We start from the raw sequence: 22,178 nt of genomic DNA, 5'->3' as shown, positions 1-22,178 counted from the left end.
CCGACATGACTATTAACATTAATATTGACAATGAACTAAATCTGCATTACTAATAAGTCGTAGCTATAATATAATGACATTATAACAATGCAGGCTGGGTCTTTAAAAATACACTTGTAAGTAATTATTAATACTTATAAATCAGTGTAAAATGGATAATGAGCATGCACATTGTAAAAGCAAATGCATCACTTATAAGTAATAATAAAAATATAATAAATGTAACTAACTGTTTTTATAATGGGGTGTTGTTGTGTCTTTATAAATATATTTATAGAATAGTAATAATTACCTATAAACAATTATAAAGGGGGCTATAATTCATTATTAATATCAACATGAAAGTTCCACCACCTGTGCCACCAAGATTTTCAGGGGCAACCAAGTTTAGTACAAAACCTCCAAAAAGCCCATAGTGACATGACATTAAAGGTGACATCTGCTTGTTACAATGCAGTATTTAAAAGGCTACTATCACATATTCTCTCATTTAGAAATGAAAGTTTCTGGGATCCGCAAGAGGAAGAGTGACCAGAAAGCTGAATGATGAGAGACCTGCCAAAAACAGAAGTGCTCCCAGACCCTGCAGTAAGAAGAGAGATCTGAATTACACAGACGTGTGGTCCATCTGAACGCTACCACATGTTAACACAAAGCCCTGCATCACATTAACTCAATGCATTGCTATGGAGATGCTGCGGACACAGTAAATGTACCGCTCCACAGCGCACATTCACATCAAAACACATGCATTCTGTAAATAACTGGTTTTAGGTATTGTTTTTATTCTTCTTACTGAACGATGAATGCCATTTGCCTGAAGCAATAACCAAAACCTTTAGAGAAGAAAAAGATCATTCAAGGGACACAATCTGAAGTATATAAAAATAAAACATTTGTTGTGGAATTTAAACTCATTGCTGAAGTCTTCTGACAACAGCGTATGAAAAGAGGCCAATATAAATTATCGGCTGTGTTTATCACTCTACATGACCCAAGCAAAATAAGTACACAAATGCAAAAACCACAAGCTGCTGGGTTAAAAATATTAGAGAAAGTCAACAGCAGATGTTGACCAAAACAACACAAAACCTATTAATAGAAGAACACAATCATCAGTGAAAACTTCTGTGTTAAAATAAAACAACGCTTCAGAAAATACAAACTATTCGGTATACTCCATCATGCCATTAACATGATCATTTTCTGTCTGCTTTGTAATTTAGGGTGATCAGCATCAATAAATCACACGAGAAAGAAACGCTGGATCTATTTAAGACTAATAATACCAAATAAATGTTTATCAACGACTGAAAACCAGTGATTTAATGTACATGTAAACACTGAAAAAACACAGTAATGCTTTCTTAAATATTTCTGAGCTGAATGTGATTTGCATTATTTCATCTCAGTTCATCACAACAACTGAACAGAAGAAACCTCGGAAGGATCATTAAACATCAAAAACAAGAACAAAAATGCATTCCTCTCTAATGTCATTTCTAATCAGGGATACGAATGAAGGGAAGATTTTCTACTTAACACTTTAAAGAAAGTTTAATTTAATCTGAATATTAAGTCTATTCAAAAATTCAAATGTTCATTAAATTAAAACATTTTTTTAGATTAAGGCAAGAGATTGCATTGCACAAAATAATATAACACCAAGCAATTTTTAAATCGTAATTATTTTGTGAGCATGTTTCTGAACACAGATAAAGAGCATTAGGACGTTTTTCGGTGTTTGAATCACAGCCTTCAAATCAATTTGCCTTACCCGTTGGTGTTGAACCTCCATAAAACTGTACAAATAAAACATAAAAGTCTTACAAATATTTGTCACAATTATTCTGGTAAAATTTTCTTTATAAACATAAGTAGTCATTAAAAAACAGAAGCCAGTAAACAAGAACGCATTTAAAAATGTGTCTCACACAGCAAAAAATATATATATATATGCCTTAAATAAAATGAGTAAACAAACTTAAAAATGTTGTATTTTTTAACCAATTTTTTTACATTAAAATAACATTTAAAAACGTTTGGAATAAATCTACTAATTTTTGTTTTGATAATCTAAATAACATATTATTGAATAAGTTTAACTTCATTTTTAAGTTTAATCCACTTAAATTGTAAAAGGAAGTTAACTTAAAACTTTTGTGTTGTTGAAACTACAAATGATTTTGGTAGACTAACTAACTAGGCAGTGGATTTGTAGTTCCCAGCATGCTTTGCATAATGGGAGTGAATTTGGAAAGTACATTTTAAAATGAAATGCTATTTTACATGTTTATTTTCACTAAAAGAAAGACTTGCTAGTGTTTAATGTTGATTTATCTTTGAGATTTAAAAGAGTTTCTGTTTCTTCTTTGAATTTTGTGGTTACCATTGTTCACAAGAGTCGTGCATTTTACTGTAGGTGACAAAATGATAATCATGATGCGTGTTAATTCACTCAATGAGCAATACTGAGACCAGTCTCTTCTTATTTGCTCATTATATTGTGGTAAATAATAATAAATATGTTAAAAAAGCTAAAGAAAAGCAGGACATTTTTAAGTTAACAGCGTGTGTTTTGTTTCCATAATTCCATTAAGTAAGCATAATAGCATGATAAATAGCATAATATTTTATGGTGTAGGTTTAACTAACATATTTTAGGTCATTTTACATAATTAAATCAGTAAGATTCCATTAAAAAACTATTAAAAATCTGTAATAAAAATAATCTTTTCATTTATTTTTTATCCCTGCACTGTAAAAATAATTAGTTGAATGGACTCAGATTTACAAGTCATTTCAACTTACTATGATTTATCGTGACTAGAGATACAGATGAGTTGTTATAACTTATAAAATGAAGTTGAATTTTTCCAAGTATATTTTATAAGTTGTAGTAACTCATCTCTTGTCAAGATAAATAATAGTAAGTTGACATGACATGTAAATCTGAGTTGATTCAACACAGGCAGCAAATATTTTTTTACAGAGTGACAACAGTCTGTGTGCTGAAACACCCTTTTTTAAAAAAAAAAAAAACTAAATTTAAAGACTAATGACAATGCGTCATATTACGTCACATGCAACGTCATGTTAAACAACTCACTAAAGCGACTGATGAGTCACGGCCATTGCAGGTTCTCCAAACGTCACTCAGCAGTTTAAATGCCAGATCATCAGCACAGCAGACTTGTGATAATTGTCAGAAATAACAGGTTCTTCGTCTTTAATTGCCATCCTTACAGTGCACCCAATGCCACAAGAGAAAGCCACTGGGGTTGGTGAGACCTGCCAAGTGTTATCTTGTCATATCCCAGAGATCTGCGATGAGCTGCTTGAGTAGACCATGCAAGGCATCAACTTATGGATTTTAAATTGTTTTGTATCAACACAGGAAACAAAGCCACTTTAAGTTAATGATTTCTATTTTGTGAAACTGTAAATTATTAGACAAGCTAAAAATATCATGAATCCACTGCTAAAAATCTGAAAATCAACACTGTAAAAAAATTACAGTATTACTGGTTTGCCAGTAACTTACTGTAGATTTAAATTTATGTTACTTACTGGCAACAGTTTGTTTACAGTTAAATGAACGTTAAAAATTAATAAGTCTTTACAGAATAAAACTATAAAATAAAAGCCTCATGCAAAGCATTCTGGGAAACAAAATCTGAAGGAAAAACAGAAAAAGGTTGATGAGGATTATATTTTATTTTATAGTTTTATTCTGTAAAGACAAAGATTTGTTAATGTTTAATGTTCATTTAAGGCAGGGATATCTGGAGTAGAGGTCTTCTCTTCCAGTAGCAATTTCTTTTTAACAGTCAGACAGAAAGAAACCCAGGTGGTCTTGCAACCAATTTGGGCACTGCTCCATTTATTTTACTTTGTTACCGACAACAAGGTAACCGCTAAAATGTACATTTAAAATTGATTGCCAGGTCTGTTTCAACAAAAATTAACCTAACGCCAGCTACGCGAATGATGTTGCAAGCGCTCTTGGCAAACAGGATGGTGAAGGACATTGGGCATACACGCAAGATAGTTCGGGTAATCTCGGGTCCGTTTGTCAAAAACACATTCATTTTAAATGACCCAAGACCCAATGCCGCTATTATTATACCCAACCTGTATCCGAGGTCTCAGGTCGGACCTCGTGTTTTCGGATCTAAGTGGACCTGTGAAGACCTCTAATCTGGATTTACAAAAATGTACGGTATGTGGAAAATAATGTGTTTTTTAAACCATAAACCACGCGAACACATTGTTTTAGACCAAATACACAAATTATTGTTTGTTTTAGCAATGAAATTGGTGCACTTTAATTAATTAGAGGGCGAGCTGTGAATGGGTGTTTATGTGACGACAAAACCGTGAAACATATGTACAAATTTCCTTATCAACTATTCCACAGCATACCAGACATTCCCAATAATACTTGAATTTAATTCAACAAACTCAAGCGATCCTGACTGTGGCTTTCAACAGCATTAAACTCAAACAGCTCTAATTTATTAAGGTGAAATTGTGCAGAGGTGTAATGACTTCTGGAAGTGTTAGCGCACGCTTCCTCTCACAGCCAGAAATAATGTTTTAGCATCTAATGCCCTGTTTATGCCTGTGTGGTCCATAGTGAAGCAGGCCAAGCTAAAGCCGGCCCGTTAGAAGGGCATACACACTCCGTCTTTTCTTCAAACACGGACCACAGGGAAGCCACGCTCACTGTAAGACCACCAAGACTCGTCCGACAAAGAGCAGAAATTCACGGTCACAATGCCGATGTGTTCAGAGAGAGCAAAAACACAGAAGGAGGAATAAAAACAAAGACTGACTGTAATTAGCTGAGTGTGCAGTCGTGAGGGTTTTTTTTACGTGTATAGTATTCAAAACCTTCAAATGATGGAGATATTCACAAAGAATAATTATAGTGCTTGAAAGAATTTAAAATAAAATATTTTTACATTTATTGCTGTCATGATCACTAGAAAATTTCCAATAAGCAAATATTGCTAATTTTTGTTAAATACAATAATGCCTGAAAACTTATTAAGGCTTATTTTTCAGCTCAATTGGCATTGCGTTACCAGCATAAAATGTCGTTCCATCTCAAGAAACAACACACATTGCACTATCCAAAGTCACATTGGATAATTGCCAAATGCATAAATGTAAATTTATTTTAAGTGTGCAGCTCAATAACAGCACATATGTGTTAATATAGCGAATGATTTCAATAAGTTTAATACGTTTACCCCCAAAATATCTAAGAATTGTGAATTTTACTTGGTTTTCCTGGATTACGCCAAAGTGCAATAAAAACCTAAAATTTACAAATGAAACCAAACCCTTCATTTGTTCCCTCTCATCAGTCTTGTTCTCAGACGCCCCTGTAGAGAGGACGTTTTAGGAAACGGTCTGCTGTGGGCGAAACATTTCCTGTTATAGCAGCAGAATATCCTGTGAGCTGAGATTTTCATTATTTTCATATGCAGCTCCATTTCACAATACAGCGGTCTTCCTAAAATAACAAAAAAGACAGAGTGGACTCTAGAACGATTTAAGAAACAACTAATAAGAACGACGTTTGCCCGTGCAAAACTTGCTGCATGCCACAGTCACCATGAAGTTGCTAGGTTTAAAAGTCTCTATAATATTCTTTAAAGTCTATATGCATGAGACCAGATTTTTTGCAGTCAAAACCTGAAATATAATTTCTCAGAGAATGCATTTATTACATATATATTAAACAATATGGTTATATTCTCCTAAACCCCTACTGAAAGAGTCCAGACATAAGAAAAAAAAGTTTTGTTTTCTACTTTAGATGAGGGAAACATGCATGCATTATGGATATAATAAAAAATACTTGCACAAACCAAAAATAATACCCAACAACTGGAGAAGGAAATAAATAATATTTATTTCATTTTATGTTTTGTATGCCATTTATGAGAGAGAAATCGCATTGGATTTGACATTTCTCTGTTATGAATGTTACAATTCTGAAATGTGCACTTACTTAATTATGGCACATAATAAAAAAAAATGCTTGGCATGGGTGTTTAAACCTCCAAATATTTATATCTAAAATATCGGCATGGTTACTTTTCATGATATTTGCATGAAATTACCCATGTGATGGTAATGTCTGAGAGAAGACAGAATGACCTGTTGCACTGTATTGAGTCATTAAAATGCTTCCTCCTGAGATATTTTGATATTTTGTTGAAGTCATGATACCCAACATGACCCTGAAATATAAGAAACAGCACAAATGTCTTGCCACATTTTCTTCGCTCTTACACAAACACCTGAGCTACAAACTCTGCACCGAGCACCAAGCTCGTGCCAAAATCCAAACCTGCGAGGCGCGTGAAACAGACGGATGAATCACGGCTGTTAATTCACGCTCATTACGACCGCACGCTGCAGGGCGCTGACAGAGAGAGAGAGAGAGAGACAGACGTGATTCAAGACTCAAGCCTCCAGACCGTCATTTCTTAAAGAGCCGATTACACAACTTACGCAGACACACCTGAAGACTAAACAGATTGCCAAAACAAACTCGAAGAAAGATGTCAGGAATTAAAAGCAGACAACAATTTAAAAAGGTGGAGAAGCACTGAGAGAGGGAGAGAAAAAAAGTGCTTTCCACACGTGCTGCTGCTTTCCAACGACTTGGAGCCGTGTTGAAAACCAGAGCCCCTTCATTTCAGATTCACAGGAGCTGAGGTTGCTGGATGGGACCGGGAAAACTCAGGACCACTGACAAGAGGGCTGCACCCTCTTTATTTCCCTACTCTGATGTCACCAAACACATGACCCAGCCTCTCCAGTAACAGCCCATCAGGAGGGGGAAAAAGTGTGTTTTAAAGCGTACACGTTTTTGGATTGCGAGAATGTCTCATTCCCCTCACAAACAACCACAGAACCACAAGTGCGGTGCGCGAGATTTCCCCAGGACGACAGGAGGGAGCCAGTGGGGCGTAAATGGTTAATCAGAGTGGGTCAACCCAAGTCACAGAGACCCAACGAGTCTGTAAGTACGCTCTAACCACACTAGTATAGCCGTTATTACGTTTCCAACCGGTATCTGCGCCTGAACCTTCTCCTCGGCTGCAGACATGCGAACCGAGCTCATACATAGATGACATCCGCTGCCGAGCGTCTTCCAAGTGTCGTTGTCTTTGTTTGCCTGCTTTCGTCTCTACGTATGCCTTGATATGATTTGTGCTCCCAGTTTAGGACTTCAAGGGTCACCACGACCTCCAAAGGAGAAATCTGAGGATATTCACGTGTGGCTATGGCGTCTAACAGTCTTTTCAGCTCGGTGAACCCATGCCAGCAGAACTTTTTCTGGGGTAAGTGCTGTGAAAAATTATTTTCATTTCGCTGTGCTGTGGTTCAGTGTCGGGTCATACAGAAGTCAAGCGGCACCAGCCTCGGGTCAATAACCAATCACAGACACACACGCTCCTCTGATGGTATCACGGCGCAGAAAGCCACTTCACAACCGGTAATAGTCGCTGTGTTTACGTTTGCAAACATGCCGAGATGCCCAAATGTTTGTATAACTTAAAAATACATATGTGGAACCAGAAAAACTCTACGGGACGTATAAACATTCGCTCTATGTTTTAATTTAAAGTGCTGCATTAAAACGAGATGTGGAAAACTTCAGAGTTAAATATATTATACGTGTAGCACTTACTGTATATGCCATGCTTACATTTGGTTAAGGTAATTGATGTATGCGCAAACTAAATCATGTTCTGGTTAATGAGCATGCAGACCGATTTTATTTTTTTAGCTTACTCTTTCACGTAATGGGGCTGCAGAAATACTCTATACAGAAGTGTCTGTGGTCTCTCTTAAAGAGTTCGACATTAACATACTGTGAGAAAGCCAAACCGTGATTGAAAAATGAGTCCGGCATAATACAACACACACAAAAAACCACATGTAAAACACAATCTATGCAAAATGCATTTGAATACCTCAGCTATTCAAAATATACTAACATGTAAAACACAAACAAATCCAAATCTAGTCAGGCAATCTTATCAGACAGCACATATGAATATTGTCAACACAATGCTTTAATTTCACCAAACGATCTGGTACTTACAGTACACGTTGCTCTTAAGGTTTCTCGTGTCGCTGAATTCGAGGGTGTTCAAAACAAACATTTGGAGGTGGATACTGATATTGAGACGGACAGCTCGGGCTGTATGGTTTTGTCATCACTGTCTGTGCGAAGTACATCAAAACGTTTAACGTGGCGTTCCTAAAACATGAGACCCTTGAGGCGCATAATATCTCACAAAACATGCTAAAAGCTGCGTCAGCAGTTGGGTAACTGTATGCTTCATGGTTACACACTACAAGCAGACTAAACATCATAATGAAATAGCAAAACATTGTAAGCACCTTTTGGAAATGTTTAAGGTAACGTTCAAGTTAACAGAAGTGAGTTTTAATGGGATTTTGGCTTTGGAGATCATGGATATTTATGCTCGAGCATCGAATTTCAAAACAACATTATTTCTATATCATTAAATAGCAGTTACCTTCTTGCAACCATCTCAATGATTTGAACAAGCATATTATACACATTATGGCTTTAAGCATCACATATATATTAATAGGAAAATGCCCAGCTGTCAACTTATATAAAGTTTCAAGAATATGACACAAACCTAAAGATTTAGTTGAACCAAAAAAATAAAAAAGTTACAGGTGACAGACAGCTTTCTGACACAGAAAGCATACAGATGTTAAACAAACCCTTGGCACATTTGGTGAAGCGTCACTAATCAATTACGAGTCTGTAGTTTGGCTCAGAGATGACATGTGCTTTTCATTTCGCGTATGCGACTGATATCCCCGTCTGGATCGGGCGGCTTCATTCAACTAATTGATAATCACAACTCTCGTTTACACTAGAAAAACAACATTAAGAGACGAAACGTGACCTGCGTAACCGATCCCAACCATTGAAAACTTCCTTTTTAGAAAAGAAGTTAAAAGTGAATGAAATTCAATATCTGCAGGCAGAGTTTTGATTTTAAATTGGAAAGTTCCCAAACTAATTTTTAACGTTTCCTGTATTGACGTGCATCAGTCAAACTCAATGTTCTTTGATTGTGTGTTTGTGGTAAATATGCTTTACATCTTCACTTTATATCATCACATGTTTGTTTGTGAGGAAGAAGAAAAAACTAGCTTGCGTTTATCTTGGCTTCTAGATTAAAGATGTGGACCGACATGAAAAACGTTTCTGCATGTGTGACACGTTAGGACCAAATTACAGCATCAATCGGACCATGTGTATTCCTTTAACCTACGTTTGTCGCTAACGTAACGCGTGCGATAATCTGTCTCAAAATCTATAATCGCCTGTTCATGACCCATGGACACATTCACAGAGCAAAATCAATGATATTTTGCTTGTCAAAAAAGTGAACATGCAGTTAAACAAATTACAGACTGAATAGCAACAAAAATGAGCCCTGATTCCTCAGAGGACAAAGATGTAATGTGAGACAAATTCATTTTGTTGAAGCAATTCCTCAGGGCAGACAAGACACACACATGCATGCTTCAGATAATATACATGCGAATCAGGATTGAATTTTTTGTGCTTTGTTTCTATAAGCGTAGTAAAAAGTCTGAAACCTCGCATTTTTGTGAAATCAACATATAATTTTATGTCACTTTAACTTGAAGTTAAACAATTTCAACTTGATTTTAAAGAAAAAAAACTTAAAAGAGTAGGTTGTTTTAACTTCATGCTGCATATTTTACAGTGCATTAAAATATATTATTAAAATATAAATCTGAAAAGAAACAGTTTTAGGATTTTCAAATGTTGTTAATCAAAAAAGCATTTCTACTTCTGTTAAATGTTGTGATATTGGCTGACTTTTTCAACTTTTTTGTACAATCTGATGTTGTTTGAAATATCTGAGTTAACATCATCACAATGCAAAAAAAAAAAAAAAAAAATGCAGGATGAAGTTAAATAACTTGATTTTGCAAGTCAATTCAACATACTATTTTAGGTTTTGACATATGATAAGTTAACATAACTTATAAAAACAAGTTGAAATTGTTTAACTTAATTTGTTAAGTTAAAGTTACATAAAAATATATGTTGATTTGACAAAAATGCTGCATTGATTTTTTAAAGTGCAGATTTTGTTAAAGCCATGTCATTACAGCAGAAAGGGAGACAACAAACCCTAAAAAAAATCTTACATTTATGTTAACGTTTCAATTAAACTCTTTTATTAAATTGTTAAACAGATAATATAAATTGTAATGAAAAATTTCCAGAACTAATATTTTGTATTCCACTGTGTATTAAATATTAAGAAGCACACATGATGGTCAATTGTAGCAATAATAAAAAAATGCATTTTATATTAAAATTATAAAATCTTTGTTTTAATCTTGTTATTTATGATTGACTAAGGGACATTCATGCTTCATCTTTACTGTACTATAAAGAAACGCTTCTCTCACTAAGACCTCGTGTCACACACCCTTTATCCAATATGTTTCTCCACATGACAAAGCAAGCCATTGATGTCTCAGACAAACTTAGGGGGGAGCGTCTTAGAAAATAATCAAACACTTAACCATTGAGTCGCAGTCAGCCAAACACAACATTAAAAGTGGGAAACAATAAATATCCCCATAACATAAAGAGACCCGACTTCTGGAACATGGAAACCCAGTCAACAAACCATCAGAGTGCCCACAAACCGTCTTTAAATCATAGCCAGCCGACCCAGCGTCTCTGATATATCGCTGTTTGAAGCAGCCGCTGATGGAAATATATATGAAAATACAGAATATATAGGCAGTAGATGTGTTGATGTAAGTGTATTTAAAGAGCTGGAATCCAGACAAACAGCTCAGATAATGAATTGCTCTCTGTGCCATAAACCTTTCATGCTTTTTTCCAAATGGAAATCATATAAAACATTACTTTATACATATATGTAACTATATAAAGTGGGTTTACATGTTACTAGTAAAACATCAATTTAACAATGCAATTTTATAAAAACATAAAATTGCATAAACTGTTCTGGAGAAAATTACATTTATAGAGTTTTAAATTAAAATTAAAACTTTTAGATAACACTATATTTATATATTTCATAAGAATTGTTCAATATTACAACTTTTGGCCACTAAGCTAGGAAAAACTACTAAACTTTAACTTCTGCATAAAATAAACTTAATTCCCCCTCAGACACATTTACAGGCAAATGTCTCATACCTCCTATATTTCTTATTTGTTTTTATACAGCGTTTGGAAAAGCAGAGGAAGGGTATTGCTCAAGAAAAAAACTGTATAAACATTCGACTAACAATGCCAAGAAGCAATTTCTTTCAAAAACAAGACAAAAATATCTACTTATGCTATAATATTGCTAAATGTATCAGATCGTACTTTCTGCAGTCAAAGCCTCAGGCACTTTTTTATTAAATGTTCAGATAAGCGACTATTGACTCCATTCGGCTGTACCAAAAACAATCAAGTGATTCCAGCGCTGGAGAGTATCTACATTTCACAAGGATTTACCTGTTCGGCCAAATAACCCGCCATTGCCAAAGCCTGCCAGGTCTATTGATTTAACCTCAGCAGGAATGCAGAATTTTCTTAAGCCAGACAATTACTTCAAAATATTTATAATACGATACACAGCAGGGAAACAAAATGTAAAAATGTCCGGAATGAGAGGAAGAAAACTGGAGCTTTTCTCAACCTCGCCTTCCTTTCCAACAGCGGCTCTGGAGCTCACCACAGTGGAAATGAAGTGTTTTAAAACAGGCCTGCGTAATGCTTTATTTCACCCTAAAAATGTACATTTCAATATATAAACAATAAGCAAAGAGCTGGGAGTCGAACTGTCTGTCCAAAATACAATTTGAACAACTAACTGGAAAAACAGGCATGCGTTCAATATGTGCAATTACAGATTCACTCGATTTGAAGTAAACAAATCCTCAAAAATGAAAAAGCATCCAAACCCATAAGTTATCATACATATGAAGTGACATCACGCTCACAATCAGATATGCCAATCGACGTGTCGCACAGCACGCATGCCAACACATCAGGGTGAGAAACGTGCAGAACGCACACAGCCGCAACACACGTGGTAACTTCAACTTTAGCTTTAAAGGACAAAACATGCACGGTAATCTGACCACAGCAATCACTCTGTACAGAGACCTGAGCGTATCAAATGTCTGGTGGAGGAGCAATGATCGGCCCTTAACATGCGGGGTCTGATTCTATAGCATCCAGTTCTCGTCTTCGGTTACAAGTGTTTTGAAACCACAAAAGAAACACTTTGTCATCTCAGAGATTTTAAAGCTCAGGGGTATTGGGCTGCGGCCGCTACTCTTGCATATCTTAACGCATCACTGTGCTAAATGAAGCGGGGTGTTTGAAATCACAGCATTTAACATACAGAATATTGAGTTGGTATATAAGTTGTGCAATGTAGAAAATGAGGTTAGCAGTGTTGATAAAGGGATATAAGAACTGACAGATCCACAATCAGTGCCCCGAGGTAACAATATTCATAAGGGTTAATGCACAGGTTCTCAATCGGCAACCCAACAAAATACATCTTGAAATATGCATCTAAAGCATGGGTCTTCAACGGGGGTCTGGAGCCCCTAGGGGGTCCGTGGTGGTATTATTGGGGGCCCTCTAAATATTGTTTAAATTAATTAGTTTTTTGAATGAAATTAGGCAATCCAACAATATGCATTAAAAGTGTAATTATAGAAATTATAAAAACTTAATGGTCCCCATATTAAATGATATAAAACTTAATTAAAATGGGGGAACCTTTATTTAAATATAGTCAGTAAATTTAAAATGGTATATAGTATGTTAAGTAAGTATTGGTATATATAAACATGTGAATTTTAATATCTTTGTAATGTAAACAAGTATGTAAATCCATAATTTGATTTGATAAATGTACTGGGGGTCCCTCCTCCTCTCTATCCATTAAGGGGTACTTGGCCTAAAAAAGGTTGAAGACATCTGATCTAAAGAGTTCTTATTAGTACCTTAGATAAGAGCCACCACATTTTGGTACCAAATGTAGACATATCTGTGCTTGTACACATTGTAACCTTTTAAAAGTGACAGATTGGGGTGATTTTTTGACAATTTTGTTCTGACAGTAGCTGTTTCCATCCATTTTTATGTGCATTTTTGAGATGCGCATAAAAAACACGAAGATGCCCATAAATTAAAAAAGTGCATAAAAACATATGCATATAATTGAGTCAGATAAATTTCTTATCAGATAAAAAATATGCACTTGAAATAAGATGGAAACACTTTAACCTAGTAAATCCCTAGATGCGCTTTAAAAAGTCATGTGACTTTGCACGTTGGACGGCATAACTGTCCTAACCATCTTGCAAAACTCATTGCACAGCATCTGAAATGCGGTTTTGAAAATTTTAAATGAAAGACATTTTAATTTCAATGGTTCATTATTATTACTTTTCATGACTGTCTTACTTGAAAAATACAAATGTATACACAAAAGCTTTGCAATCAATAGCAAAAGATACAGCAACTGTTTACCCTCACTTTTCAAAGCAAGTAATCTAATTAATTTACTATCCCAGCTCAGCAAATGCAAATAATCTCTTGCATTTTATTTACATTAAGCGTTGCTTTTGTGTCTGTCTCTTTTGCTTACAATATCAATTTCCTGAAGGCAGGACACAACTTAAATCAGGTCCATTAGCAACTTTTAATGCAGTGTAAATGGGCCAGGAAAGACGTATGGAAATGTTGAGACTCCGATTTAAGCTCCATGGAGAAAAACAATCATTAAGAATTAACCCCACAACCGAGTGTGTTGTCAACAACACTGTTTTTCTGATTGAAACGACCGTTGACTCATCCTCTGACGACATTTGTCAGGCTCCTATAGTTACTGAACTAGACATCACGGCTCCCGTTTCATTGTCTCGTGTTCACAAAGCTACTTGTAAAAAAGCTACTTTGGTATATCACCGAATCCTTTGGGGAAATAACAGGCACTCGGTGAAGTATAAAGGCCAGGGCTTATGTAAAATTAATCAGAGAGATTCAGCTCACAGAGGTTGAATAATACGTGTTCCTCCTCAGTTTTAAATATGTATTAGACGTCCAAAGGCGAAATTCACCTATGAAGTTGTTTTCCACTGAAAACTGAGGAGTAGCGCTGCAGTTTGATACGCTTGGAGAGGTTTGAAAGCCAGGAGAAAATCCAGAGCTTTCAAAGAACAACACAAGTTAAAGCACAATCGCCGTCGTTTTGCTGACAGAGACAGCAAGGATCTCTAAATATTAACAAGGCTTCATATTAATAAACATGACACTTCTGGATCCAGATGAGCGTAAACTACAATTAACGTAAAAGGAAACATATAAACGAACAAACATTTCTCGGCTAAGGTAATTTGAAGATGTTTAAATATTTATGGTAAAGCCTCCAACTGGGATGGATTGAAAAGTTTTTCTGTTTATATCAAAACAAGATTGTTGTTTCGTCCCAATTCGAAGACGTAGGAGACGAACGACTGAGTCGGAAAATAATCCAATTGTTCTACAAAAGGAGCCGATATGGAAAGCATGTTTTAAAGGAATCCTCGATGTATGCTTTTAATAAGAACTCTCCAAAACATTCCGCTCGGGAATAACGGGATATTTTTGTTTGGTGCACATCAATCAATCGATCATTAACGCTCCAGGATTTCAGCAGTCCGGCGTTCACGTAACCTCAACTACAGAAAACAAAGAACCTATAGAACCTACTTATTCAGATTCGACTTCATAATGTAAGACTCAACTATTCAGGAATCTCTCTATTGTTCTGCGTCTGTTCCCAGAAGTATTCCGAGACGCAGCGGTGAGCTTACTGGCATTAATATGAAGGGCGTGCATTGTGAAGCACAGATAAATATAAGGCCGACTGTTCTTTAATTTACTCCGTCAGCAACTTTATAAGAAAGTGAAAATTATGCATCATCAGACCTTCAAGTCACATTTAATCAGTGTTGCAAGCCTCTGGATCGATCCCAAAATCTACTGAGCTGCCTATGAAGACAGTATTTTAAGTCTTCATATAGTATTTGTGTTTTCAAAGATGTTGAGCAATCTAAGGGTTTAATTTCAGACAAAACAGCATCTCATTGGGTACTGAAATAAATCTTATATACTGAGATTGCATTTATTTTATTCAAAGACTAAAGTAATGAAGAAAATGTGGTCATTCGACAGCCAGTACAGCAAAGAGTTAAATTCTCTCTCTGTGCAGAAACACTAGAGTTAAACTGTGGTAAACAAATACTCAATGGTGATGAGAGGTACATTTCAGTCCCTCAATTACAGTCTGGTTAACCAGAGCCTCTGTGAGCAGCTCATTACTGATGTTTGTCTCCATCCAACATACAAAAACATTCAAGGGGCCTTGAAAGCAAAGCGGGGTTTTACGGGGGCGTAGCCCAGGACACTGAATCGCACAAAAGCCCGTGGGTTAACTGCGCAGGTCCTGTAGCGTGCTGAGGCGAACTCTGTAAATGCGGTTAGACGGACGTAATTCCATGAGTGGACGGTGTGCCATCCTGGCCGGGAATGTCACCGTCGGCTTCCCGACAACTCTGACTCGCATTTAATTACAGTAAGTGGCTCACGATCAGTAATTGAGGATAAATTAAACAGCCACATTCAATCGCATTCAACTTACAACAAAGTCAAGAGTTTTTTTCTTTATTATGAATATAAAATATTCTCTCCTTGACTTTATGTCACACATTTATTTAATTATTGTATTGCAGTAGTGATGATAGACACCAGGTAGTTTTGCCCCAATTTTCAAAAATAAAATCTAATTACTACAAAATGAGAAAATCTATATAAAACAATCAATAATATACTCCATTAAAATAGCTTATAAAGTTATTCATTCCTATAGTCATACTATACATTTAACAAAAAATGGTATTACTGTGAAACAGTGATATTTTGTAGTACATTAAAAGCATCATGCATTTATAATAAAAAAAACTTTGTAATCAATCTTTGAGCATAAGGCTGTCACAATGATTAAATAATCGTCTTATCGCAATTGTTTGACCTCATCGCAATGATTTCAGATCACCACAATGATTGCACATCTCTCTAAAAAACACAAGGGGGAGCTGCAGCGCCTGTATAAACGAGACAGTATCAGATGGCGCTCGTGATACATTGCAAAACCATTAAATACATGTAATTGTACTAATATGACCTCGGTAGGATTGGCTACTATTTAATGCCTGTTTATTTTGATTGCGTTTTTATTTTCAGTTATTTTTCAGAAACGTTATTGTGTTTATTTCTTATGAATTTTCAGTTTTTGAAAGATATATTTGTGTGAAAAACAAGCAAAAAATGTATGAGAATTAAAAGTCAAAGCAATAAAACAGATAATTAATCGTCATAACGAGCAAAGTCCTATAAAACAGGGAATTAATTGTCGTAATCGTCAGAATTTATTAAACAATTAACCGTCAGCCAAATTTCTTAATCGTGACAACCCTATTTGAGAAAGTAACAGTAGTTCAGCTGGGACAGGAAAAAGTATTTTAACATATAATTTATAATTAAGACTTAAATGTAAAAATAGGACTGCACATAGAGGAAATGATGGGTATTTGTGTTTAGAGAGAGGAGCTCGACTCGACTCTGGCTGCATTTGAAAGACAAACAAACTAAACAGCTCAACAGCTCACGCTTCTTTAGCTGAAGACAGTCAAATACTTTTAAATCACGTGTAAAAAGTGCTATGTCTATCCAAAATACAGTACAAAAAAGTCTCACTTAAATATTTACATAATTATTACTTCTATATTGTTTGCCAAATGAATGATTTTATAAAAGAGGTCAGGACATTACCCTGAGGCAGTGCAAAGGAAAATGTTTTACTTCCACTTTGATTTTTTTCATACTTTCCACACTGATGTTTGTGGACTAATATATTTCCATATTTTAATCTGTGTGCATTTTGGATTTAAGAGCTTTTTCCAGGTTGTGAGGTTTTTCTTTCTGGAGGTACAGCCTAAAGAGAAGCAACACAGGAATCAAAACCCACAAAAATGCTTGTGTTGGTTATTTCTGAGCACACAAAAACTGCAGTATAAACACAAATAACTAGGGCAAAATAAATATGAGTGCTAAATTTTATTTGTCCCATGAGTATTTTTATTAAGTTGAGTGGAGTTTTCTAGACTGTTAGCACGATAGTGTCAAATAATTTGAACAAAAAAATTCATACAGTGGACAGAAAGGCAGTGATGAAGCTCAGAGTTCACAGAGACCTTGACTCGGCTTTGATCAGGTTACGACACGATACGCTTGAAGTCAGCAACAGTTCAAGGCAATGCGTCCGGGTGCATCGCCTTACCAACGCCTTCTGTCGTGATCAAGTTCACATTAAATGTGAGCTTAGTTAACTAAAGTATCATTGAGAGTTGTCTATAACGGGGGGGGTTTCAAACTGGGATGTCCCACAGAAGGTTTTAGGTCTTCTGTGTAACCAATTATTTATCCAATAATTTCTCTATACGAAATATGGATATATACACTCTAAAAATGGCTGGGTTATTTTTTACCCAATGGATAAGTATTGGACAGAACACACGGCTGGGTTAAAATTGATCCAATGCTGGGTTGTTTTAACCCAACTGCTGGGTTATTATACCCCATAGTAGCATAAAATCAACCCAACATTGGGTCATTTTTAACCAAACACGGGGTCATTTTTAACCCAGCATGGGTCCAATATTTACCCATTATGGGTCAAAAATAACCCAGCCATTTTTAGAGTGTATATTTAAGGCACGGGGTCCTTCGCTAGTTTCATTATACTTTATGTGGAGGTTGATGCCATCACAAAGTTTGAAAACCCCTGGTCTATAAATTCATGCTACACATATTAGATTCATTCATTTTGCTGGTCAATTGATTAATATTACTTGCCAATATGTATGATAAAAAGTCAGAGACATCGATTTCTTGCTACAAAATCTACTATCATTAAAGATGTTTCTTCTTGTATTTTAATTGGAGTGGGATTATTTTGGAGATCATAAAGGTTGCTAAGATCCACAGAGAAGCAAAACTTCAACCATATTAAACTGTCTTATGTCTATATCATGCTATAATCCTTGGCCTCCTTAAAAAAGCACTAGATTATAACAAAACTTATGACAGGTGATCTCATAGACATTTCTAGGCTCTTTTGTTGTCGAATATTAAATGAACATGTTAGATTGTTGTTTAAATCATTACGTTTAAGATCTTCTTGCGGTCATTGTTGTTGCTTTTGTTCGCAAAACCACAGCAGAACAAAACTCACGCAAACAACACGAGCAAAGATATCATTTAGTTCACACCCACTGTAGACATCACCTTTACCTGAACAAACTGTAATCATGTTGTTATGCTGCCAATAAAGAACACAATGAAATTATTAGATGTCACTTTGTTTTTAAAAACAATGAGAGAAAATATATCAGACAGGTCAATTCATCATCCAATAGTTGGGAAATGTGATATTATAAGCTACGGCTGAAAATTAAATATATGTCATTGTCAACTGATGGTAACTGTTGAATGTGTATTCGATGTTAATATTGTATAAAATACACTACTAGTCAAAAGTTGGGGCATGCTTAATATTTATTCTAGAAAAAAATGAACGCATATTTTTATTTGTAATAGCTATCTATTACCCTTTAAATTGCGCAAATTGACATTGCGAATTGAAAATACGGCCAATAGAAACACGTACATTTCCCAAAAACTCCTTTATAATCGGAAAAAAAATTTACGCTCGCATGAGGTTATTTTTAAGCAACACGGAAAAGGTGTATTTCGCAAAACTGCAATGGATACAGTTTATTTGCATTTTCAGTTCACCTGATTTCACATAATATTTACATAATTATTATTTGAAGATGAAGCGGTATGAACTAAAATCTCCCAGAAACCCCTCAATACGTTTCTGCTCCCAAGTATGAGAGGCTTTTCTTGCCAATAATGTTTGGATAACACTCCTACAACTTGGTTTTGCAAGTCAATTCAACCCACTGTTTTAAGTTTTGACGTGTGATAAGTAGTTGACATAACTTATAAAAACAAGATGAAATTGTTTAACTTATTAAGTAAATTGTTTTAATATATGTTGATTGACCAAAAATCACGCAATAAGCATATCTACAAAACTACTTTGAATTTTGGCATCAGTTATTAGATTCAAGCGTGTCCAACATGTAATTCATTTATTAGTTTGTATCACATTTGCTAACTTTTTACCTAAACAACATCTTTATGTACATTATTAAACAGGCATATGGCTCTTTAAATGCCATTTATATGTGGCTTTATATAGAAATAAAAGAACTGGATGAGTTATTATAGTGAAGCGTTCCTGTAGCTCAGTCGGTAGAGGATTGCGAAAGCAACGCAAAAGCCATGGGTTTGATCCCCAGGGATCACACATATTGATAAAAATTAAACGCACTGTAAGTTGCAAGCATCTGGCAAATGTATAAACATAAATCTGAGATACCAATATCAGATACTGAAAAACTCATATTGAAAAAAATTCCCTCAGAGAGACTTATTTAGCTGATGATGAAAGCCAACCAGTAGCCTTTTTTACATTTTAAAAGGCACATACGACAATTCTGTTGCCTCTATCAATGAACCACAAAACTTCCTGCCATTAATAAGTACAAGTGATGTCAATTAGAGACCTCCGTGAAGGCTGAAGCCGGTAGACAGTCACGGCAAGAGGAAACCGTCTTTACATTTTCCTCTGTTTCCAGACAGCTGGCGTGCCCAGAGCAGACAGCATCAAAAACACACACGCTCCCAAATGTGTCTGTTTTACAGTACGCACAGATGCCCAAAGTCTCAGCTGACTGTACCACAGACGCTTTCCTTTATTTAAGAGGCGTCTGTGATTTTCACACTTCAGTTTCAACGGATCACAAAAGAACGGCGTCGCTGACAATCGTACAATGCTCGGATATTATATCTCCATATCGTCGGTCCAAAGAGTGCAGTGCCTGCCAACGATGAGGGAAATTCTTTCAATTGGAGGCCATTTAGTCTCCATAAAAAATGCCTTTGACTGCAAGCTATAATTAAATGTCTTTCAAAAACATAAGACCGGCAAATTGAAGCCCGTCCTGGAGTTGTAAGGTTTCAACAAAAGAGAGTTTTCCAAAGTATAAAACTATACACGCATGTGCAATTTAAGACATGAAGTGAGATTTAACAGGAACAGAGTCCAAGCATTTTAGCTGAAACGACAAAATACGAATGAGCTGTAGTAAAATTAAAAAGTGATCTTAGTCACAACAGCAGAGATTTAGATTTGTGCTATTGCACTGGCCATCCAAACTGCTTACAACAACAGATATTGGTTTAAACTAAAGTATTAAACAGTCATTTCATTAAATTCATTATTGTTAACATTATATTGTGAAATGTAAGACAATCAGAAAACATAAATAAGCAACAAAAAAACAGCTTGCGCAAACGCAAATCATCATTTTGGCATTAAATAACGATGTCGGGATTTACTAAAGATGGGCTAAAAATATATATATCCTATGCATTTCTAGGAGTTCCCCTTTCAGACACAAGATTTCTAGGAGGAGATTATATAAATGATTCACGCAATGTGATTTACTAATGTTTGCGCGTGTGTTATGACTGGTATTTGCGCCATTATTTAACGCCAAAAAAAGGATTTCTCAAATTACTTTGAGCTTAAAATGGTTGCAATTATTGCACAAAAAAGAGGCATCAACAGAGAGCAGAGAACGCATGATACAAGGTCATTATGGAAATCAGCTGTTGCGCCTGTGTTATTTATTTTGTGCCTTATTTAGTAAATAACCAGCAGATATTACCACTCCCATCTGTCCTTTTTTTTTACATGCGCTCTCATGCTCATTTGCCCCGTTTAGTAAATCTGGCCCCAAATGTGTTATTATTAGAACATCTTGTGTTGTCCCTTTTATTTATTTAAGCGCAAAATCAATGTAAAATGACAAATCATTTGTTAAAATAAGGGCTGTCACAAACCACAATGATTAAATAATCGTCTCTCACTCTCATTGCGATTGACCTGATTTCAGATCACCGCAATGATTGCACATCTCTCTAAAAAACACAAGGGGGAGCTGCAGCGACTGTATTAACAAGACAGTATCAGATTACTTATAAATATGTGTTATGTGTATTAATATTTACTGTCAGGTAAACGTTGCAAAATATTTAATTTAAATAATCATAACAATGTGTGAAAAATAATTTCATGAACAAACAAAAATAATTATGACAACTAAATGTCAAAGCAATTAATCATCATAATCATCACAATTTATTAGACAATTAACCGTCAGACAAATTTCATAATTGTGACAGCCCTAGTTAAAATATAACATAATGTGTTAAATAGCATAACACAAAGCAATGTGTAAAAATGTAACACATCCTTTCTTAAGAGTAGAAATGTCTGTGTCATTTTGTCTTGAAATAAAAAATAAATAGAAATGTAGCAGAAAGAAAATAAATCTATTTTTAGGAGGAGGTATTGTTGCATTACGGTAATAATATATTATTTTACGTTACAACAATTAGAACTGGGGAAGGGCTTAAATGTCATGAAAATAATACAAAGAATAATGGTCTCAAAAATATGCTCATTTTATGCAAAATTCAATTTCAATAAACCCTTTGTTGGTCACGTTTTGTCTCGAGCTTTGACTACAAACAAACACGGACTACAAACAAAAAGGAAGACCTTTAAATTTTTTTTAACAAAAGATGACGTTCATCGTCTGTAGTTTCCATTAGCCCACGTGAGGTAAACATGAGATTTGCATGAGTTTGTAGGACTCCTCAGATGGAATTCAAAGCAGGTCGACAGGATGAATTTAATTGTGGCTTTCCTAAAGAACATCTCACTAGGTCAAACCGCAAACGCTCTGTTGGAGCGAAGTCAATGGATCGCCATGTAAATTTACTTTACGAGTCCTTTGTGCTTTAAGTACAGCAGTTTTGTAGACGT

At 35.3% G+C, this 22,178-nt stretch overlaps 2 protein-coding genes across 6 annotated transcripts in view; one reads left to right on the top strand and one right to left on the bottom strand.

The window, feature by feature from the left end:
• supt3h (SPT3 homolog, SAGA and STAGA complex component) overlaps nt 1–22,178 on the bottom strand; it is a 106,121-nt gene that overhangs the window by 75,670 nt on the left and 8,273 nt on the right. The window contains exon 1 of one of the 3 annotated variants that reach the window (XM_065255003.2): nt 8,135–8,234. The exons of the other annotated variants lie outside the window; for them this stretch is intronic. The gene's annotated coding sequence lies outside the window, so the exon portion shown is untranslated. Of the gene's footprint in view, nt 1–8,134; nt 8,235–22,178 lie in introns of those variants that run through there. 3 annotated transcript variants of the gene reach the window in all.
• The window catches only part of runx2a (RUNX family transcription factor 2a), a 56,049-nt gene continuing 40,778 nt past the window's right edge, over nt 6,908–22,178 (top strand). For 2 of the 3 annotated variants that reach the window (XM_065254981.1, XM_065254971.1), the window contains exons 1-2: nt 6,908–7,045; nt 7,247–7,367. In XM_065254981.1, coding sequence (XP_065111053.1) covers nt 7,310–7,367 — 58 coding nt within the window. In that variant the 5' untranslated portion in view covers nt 6,908–7,045; nt 7,247–7,309. Of the gene's footprint in view, nt 7,046–7,075; nt 7,368–22,178 lie in introns of those variants that run through there. The other variant, XM_065254975.2, reaches the window with a different exon arrangement.

Source organism: Paramisgurnus dabryanus, chromosome 17 (assembly GCF_030506205.2).
Source record: "Paramisgurnus dabryanus chromosome 17, PD_genome_1.1, whole genome shotgun sequence".
NCBI classification, from domain to species: domain Eukaryota; kingdom Metazoa; phylum Chordata; class Actinopteri; order Cypriniformes; family Cobitidae; genus Paramisgurnus; species Paramisgurnus dabryanus.
Note: the sequence above shows the minus strand (reverse complement) of the source record. Positions and strands in the feature narration are given on the sequence as shown.